Raw genomic sequence first — 6,994 nt, forward strand, 5'->3', positions numbered from 1 at the left:
CTCTGTCAGGGATTCTGTAGCTGTGATTCCTACATTGCAGGCAGTTGCACTCGATGACTCTTGGGTAACTCTACAATTATATGAAAAGGAACTGATGTAAGTTTACTCACATGGAAAGGTTGTTCCGCACCCACTGTATATACTAAGTCACTATTTGGGGGGGGGGGTGCTAGACAGATATCCAACAACCCCATGTTTGTTTGTTTTTTCTTATATATGACTTCAGGTGATACAATAGGATTTTTGCTGGACCTACAAGACAAGAAAATGATCTTTTATTTAAATGGGAATCAGCTTCCTGCTGAGAAGCAAGTCTTTTCTTCTGCTGTGTAAGTATGTGGCCCTTGTGAAAGCAGGGAAAATTAATAGCAAGCTTTTAAGACCCATATAACAATAAAATTAAGTCTAAATGGCCTGGGGAACATAAGCCACACTTGCGAGATGCCATAAGAACAACAGAATAGGGTTCCAGATGGACCTCTTTGTAGAGAGCATTCCATAACTGAGGTGCCACCATTGAGAAGACTTTCTCTCTGGGAGGCCCTCCAGATGTTTTGGACTACAATTCCCATCTTCCCTGACCACTGGTCCTGTTAGCTAGGGATCATGGGAGTTGTAGGCCAAAACATCTGGAGGGCCGCAGTTTGGGGATGCCTGGGTTAGATACATACAGAGACAGGTGGCTCTTCATATATCCTGGTACTAAGCCATAAACAGCTTTAAAGGTCAAAGCCAACATGTTGACTCGGCAACTGGATGCCAGTTTAACTGGTGCAACACCTGTATAATACAATTGTAATGCCAGTTTCAGTTAGTAATCTAGCTGTCACTAGAACTTAGCATTTATTTATTGCACTTATATCCCACCTTTCCTCTAAGGAGCTCGTAGTGGCTTACACATGCTTCCCACTCTCCATTTTATCATCACAACAACTCTGAGGTAGGTTAGGCTGAGACAGAGTGAATGACTCAAGGTCGCCCAGTGGGCTTCATGGCTGAGTAGAATATGAACACTGGTCACTCACATCCTAGTCTAGTACTCTAACCACTACACTGCTCTGGCTCCAGCATTGTTTCCAAAAAGTCTTCAAAGGCATCCCTACATGGAGTGGGTTACAGTAGTCTTAAATTGTAGATTGCCAGAGCATGGATCATAGATGCTTTGCTATCTCTGTCCAGGTACATCAGGCCCACCAGCCTAAGCTGATAAAAGCCACTCGGTGCCACAGGAGCAAACTCATGGATCTCAAGCAACCTCCCCAAGCTGTCTAACCATGTTGCTTCGGGGGAGCACAGTCCTGTGTATTACAAGATGAACATTGCTCCCCTGATTTGATATGATTTGATAATAGACTGTTTGAAACTATACCTCTTCCTTTCATCCAAGCATTGTACAACTGCTATAACCTTGGAGAATGCTCACAAACATTCTAATTGCTCAGGAGGAATGCGTTGACAAATCTGCAGCGGTGGGTTGACCATGCTGGAAACTAGAGTAAATCCCAGAAGCTGGATAGTTGAAATAGTAGGGACAGAGTGAGAAGTATGCTCATAAGCAGAGATGTTATGTGAAGAGGTTTGAGAGGCAGATTATGCAGCGGACAAAGAAGTGGAAATCTGAGTGAGCAAGGAGTGGAATTCAGGCTGGGTGTTGGAGGCAGGTGGGGAATAGATGTGCAAGGTCATCTGAAGCTGCATGCTAAGGATCCAAGCAAACCTGGGAAGAGGGAGTGTTCTGCAGTCTGCAACCCATCTACTTGGGCTAGCCAGCCCTTCCTATCCCTAACTAGAAAACAAGCCATGACTTGTAGTAAAGACAGCATGGTGTAGTGGTTAGTGTGTTGGACTAGGTCTTCGGAGACAAGGTTTCAAATCCCCACTCGGCCATGAAGCTCACTGGGTCACCTTGGACCAATCCATTCTGCACACCTGGATGATTCTACAAGTCATGAGTATTTCTCAGTCTAATAGAAAGTGGCACTGTGTGTCAGATGCTTTGCATGGTGGTGCTCTAATATTATTCTCCCTTGACTTTGCAGGTCTGGCTTCTTCCCTGCAGCTAGTTTCATGTCTTATCAACAGTGTGAGTTCAACTTTGGAGCAAAACCTTTCAAATATCCACCATCAGCTAAATTTAGCACCTTTAATGACTATGCCTTCTTGACAGCAGAAGAGAAAATCATTTTACCAAGGTAATATTTTCTACTTGTCAGTGCATGGAACTGAAGGCCGAGATTACAGTCTTGTTCTTTGTAGGTTTTGACCCATCTGGATATGATAAATTCAGTGGTACTTCGGTTTACGAACTTAACCCGTTCCGGAAGTCCGTTCTTAAACCAAAGCTGTTCTTAAACCAAGGCATGCTTTCCCTAATGAGGCCTCCTGCCGCTGGTGCCCTTCCACTGTTTGGCTTCCATTCGTAGAACGAGGTAAAGTTCGCTAACCAGAACACTACGTCCGGTTTTGTGGAGTTCTTATACCGAATAGTTCGTAAACAGGGCTGTTCTTAAACCGAGGTACCACTGTAAAGGAAATGCTGTGAAGTTTTTACACATGTGAAGTTTTATCAAAAGCCTGTAGTTTCACACACTGCAGCCTTTCACAATTGAAGAACCACTTAACCCTAGGACTGTTTTGTGCATTGATTGTAGAAAATGCGGCTTGAAAATGTAATATGGGACATGCTGGACACCTGTCATTCTGAGAGTTGTGTCCGGGGCAAAATTAGGTGCAGATTATTCCATGCGAATGAATCGTGTAAACAAAAGCCAACTTTCATGGATCAAATTAGTTTTGTGCAATTTATCCAGTTTTTGTGATTCAGATTTTTGAATAACATCTGAAGTTTTGTTGATTGGTTTCTTAGGGGAATGAGAGAAAGGTTAGTTAAGAGGGGGAGCTTTCCATATTCTGCCTAGACCCTCCCCAACTATAAGGGGTAACCACTTCTTCCACTGGTGGTGGCTTTAAACAAGAAGTTTAGATCTTCCAGATGCCCAATTTCATGCTTGGTATCAAATCTGTGTGCTTGTTTGATAAACTTGTGGATATGCAGAGCATTAATTCTGCAGTGGCCTTAGTTAACAGAACTGAATAAATTGTTGATTGAATTTGTTGTTGTTTCCATAGCTGTGCATACTAATTCACAGATATTAAACAGATTCATTGTTGTGTAAGGTGATTATGTCCATAGTCAAATACATGTGATATGAGCAGGATCCCTTGAAACTGTTTCTTTGAACTGAATTAGTGATGTATTCAGTAGAAATAGTATTTTTCTCCTGCTGATTTTTCCTCTTCAGACATAGACGACTGGCCTTGCTAAAACAAGTGAGCATTCGAGAGAATTGCTGCACTCTTTGCTGTGATGAAATAGCAGACACAGAACTCAGGCCATGTGGTCACAGGTATGGTGGATAATTATTCCTCTTATTTATCATGGTTTTGTAGTAAGTATCCTCTGTCTTAAGTGCCCTAGTATGATAAACTGTAATTGGTCTTGGGGGGATATTATTTATTTATTTATTTATTTAATTTGTATACTGCCCTTCATCCAAAGTTTACAGTGTTCACAACATAAAAATTCAAAATGAGAAGACAACGTACACAATAAAACAAAAACAAACCAATAAACACAAACACATTTAAAAGACTATATAGGATATATATTCTAAAAGGTGGATTAAAAATTACTCATAACATCATTATTATTATTATGATTGATTGATTGATTTTCTGTTTTGTAAAGCTTTACGATCCAGGTTAGGCCTGGTCTGCATATGCAGTAGGATGAGGTGGTAGAAGGGATTCTGCCAGTTCAGGCTGCAGGTGAGGAATGTAACTTTTGTATGTTCTTCCTCATCAAGAGGGAAAGTCTGCAAAGAACAAAAAGCACAGCAAGGAGATGTTCCAGAACAGCCTGTTTCCTGCTGTACTACCGGTAGGTTTCTACTTGCAGGGATTTTTATTGCTGCTGCTGCTGTTATACCTGCAGTCTGACGTGGTACTGTCCACTCTTCTTCCTCAAGATTTTACCACCCACCTCATTCCCCACTGCTGCATGTGTACACAAGGCCTAAGTTTTGAAGCAACAAAGAACATGGATCTTATTGCTCAGAATATGTGCACTGTCTCTGTACTATCAACTGTCCACAACAAAATTGGCATTGCCAGACCACGCAAGTTGTGACACACCCACCTGCCCATTCAGTGTTCCCGTGGAGAACTACATGACATAAGTTGCATCCATGCTCAGAGTAGTCCCATGAAATAAATAGGCACGACTAGCTTTGGTCCATTATTTTCAGTTGGTCTACCTCAGGCATCCCCTCCAGATGTTTTGGCCTACAACTCCCATGATCCCTCGCTAGCAGGACCAGTGGTCGGGGAAGATGGGAATTGCAGTCCAAAACATCTGGAGGGCCAAAGTTTGGGGGTGCCTGGTCTACCTGGATGAAAAGCTATTTGGATACAGCTCCATTCCCATGATAAAAATGAATGGACTTGTTTGTTTGTTTGTTTGTTTGTGGGGGGGAAGCGCAAAAACATTTCTGTTGTTCCTAATGAAGAGTTCTGTGTAGCTTAAATGTTTGCATACTATTGCCTGGACAAAGGTTGCCCTAGTAACGCATCTTGTGTCGTTGTCCTTCTTTTAGTGACTTGTGCATGGAGTGTGCCTTGCAACTAGAGACCTGCCCTTTGTGTCGACAAGAAATACAGACTCGGGTCCGACAGATCGCTCACATTTCATGACACGTGGGGAACTGTATCTTGTGAACTTCCCTCTGATCCATTCCATTCAGTGCTAGAAGGGAAAAGGGCAGCTCTGACCGAGCCACACACAAGCTGAGAGCCCCAACTGTGGCCCACTTTTATGCTGAACAGTAGACGGAAACGTGTTAAGTCACGCTGCTGCCTCAGAGCTGTGGAATGTTCTTTTAGCAGAAACGAAAGTTGGCGGTGAGACTTGAGCTACCTGTTGGTTCGTCTCTGATCAAGGTGGCTGGAAAGTCTGCCTCTTAAGTTTGTCCCCTGTCCACTCGTCCCATTTTCCTTTCTTCCGCTGCTCCTTCCTCTTGCCCATCACATGTCAACAGTTTTGCACTGGAAACATAAGGCTCATAATCTCCTCTAATGGGGGCATATCTGTCTTCTAAAGCCTTTATTTCAGCAGCCGTCACACATTTAAAAACAACACCAATATTTCTTGGTCAATGTAGCTTCCTGCTGGTCAGAGACCCTCTGTATTTTGGACTGTTGACCTGAAAATGTTCAGACTTGAATTCTACATGAAGAAACTGATTTGTAAAGGAGGTGTTGAGATTCTAGAAGAATCCAATTTTTTTTATAACTCTGTGATTCCAAAGAACATTGATTCTTCCACCACCTTTTTTTTAAAACTGCAGAAAACTGCATTTTCATTCATAGTGTTTCTAGTTCCTTCAATTTCAGTACCTACATTGTTGTCAAAAAAGAAGTGATTTTAAGGAGGGATTCTTATAACAACAGTGCCAGACTGGAGATAGCTTGTTATTCTGGGTATTTTAAAAGGTACCATTGATTTTTCTCTCTCTCTCTTTTTAAATTCAGTATTTGTTCTTGCAAGTTCTGTACGTTTTGAAAGTATTGAGCTATAGAACTCAAGATCTGGAAAGAAAATGTGGAGAAACTGTATTAATATTGTTTTGAAAGAAATACATGTTGTTTGAATAGCAAGTCAGTCTAGGTTGACTAAACTACCATTTCATTTACGTAGGCTCTAACAAACCTAGTCTGCGAAGCTCATGCCTATCCACTTGGCAAAACATGTGGGAAGGAGGGACACACTGTGCAACTTCTAGGGTTGCACAAACCAATATCAAAAAGCTCATAGGGGCAATGTGCATATTGTGCCTCTGTGCAAGTGCAGAAAAATCACTGAAATCAGCTGTGTGAGAATCTCAGCCTTAAAGAAAAGAAAGTAAGTTTCTAGTTACGGTTGCAAGGTACCTTTGGAAGGATATGTGAATAATGTCTGTTGAATTCTTAAGATGTCTCGACATTGTTGAATCACATTTCCAGTGGTTCAGGATGGGGCTTCAGTTTCCCGTCTTAATTTATAGAGTGCTGAATCCAGCTTTTCTTGATTCATTAAAAAACAAAAAGCAGTTGCAACTATTATTTATTTTACTAAAATCTGCTACCCGCTTTTCTTTATAAAGGAATTCCAAAGCTGGGTACAATACCAATGAAATACAATAAAACCATAAACTGGGATAGCTCAGTTGGTCAAGCATGATACTCTTCTCAGGGCTGTGGGTTCGAGCCCCATGTTGAGCAAAAGATTCCTGCATTGCAGGGAGTCGGACTACTTGATCCTCATGGTCCCTTCCAGCTCTACAATTCTATGCAGTAACGTCAGATGAGAGCACATAGACTGTTTAATAATACCTGTTTACAAAGTGTAGCAACACAGATACCCCCAAACCTGGTTGAACAGTAGATCTTCAGTAGTCACTGAAAGCTGACAACTCAGCGCCAGGCAAGTCCACATAGTATTATCCATGGCCCTACCCAGTTTTCAATTAGTAATTTGTACCCCTAAATATGTTTCTTTGGAAAAGAGCCTTCAGTTGAACTTTCAACTAATAGACTGGGGTCCTTGCAAGTGGTTCTGTCTTCTCAGATGGGTTTTGGTCTTTCATCTTTCTGAACCGAAACCCTTCTCATTAGGTGTCAAAACACTAATGAACTTGCAAGGAATTTTAAAAGCTGTGATAGGAAATGCCAAGTTTTGATAGATATTTTCCTGATGGACCAAGACAGTGAGGAAGCGTAATTTCCTGGGCCCTGTGGAAGATTGAGTTCACCTTAGGCAAGAAGTCAGGGTCGGGTCATAGGACCATATTGCCCAGGTGGCTGATACTGTATAGAGTCCCTTCCAGACCAAGAGGACCCTGAGTTTCCCCACTTTTGTTGCTGAAGTTACTGCTACCAGGTGAACTCCCTGCAGTAG

General features: G+C 42.0%; 1 protein-coding gene across 3 annotated transcripts in view; it reads left to right on the plus strand.

Moving 5' to 3' along the window:
• Positions 1 to 6,994, plus strand: part of RSPRY1 (ring finger and SPRY domain containing 1) — a 37,348-nt gene extending 30,354 nt beyond the window's left edge. For all 3 annotated transcript variants that reach the window (XM_060275892.1, XM_035117527.2, XM_035117528.2), the window contains 4 exons: positions 227 to 329; positions 2,040 to 2,192; positions 3,303 to 3,407; positions 4,656 to 6,994. In XM_060275892.1, coding sequence (XP_060131875.1) covers positions 227 to 329; positions 2,040 to 2,192; positions 3,303 to 3,407; positions 4,656 to 4,752 — 458 coding nt within the window. In that variant the 3' untranslated portion in view covers positions 4,753 to 6,994. The remainder of the gene's footprint in view (positions 1 to 226; positions 330 to 2,039; positions 2,193 to 3,302; positions 3,408 to 4,655) is intronic.

This window comes from Zootoca vivipara, chromosome 6 (genome assembly GCF_963506605.1).
Source record: "Zootoca vivipara chromosome 6, rZooViv1.1, whole genome shotgun sequence".
NCBI lineage: Eukaryota > Metazoa > Chordata > Lepidosauria > Squamata > Lacertidae > Zootoca > Zootoca vivipara.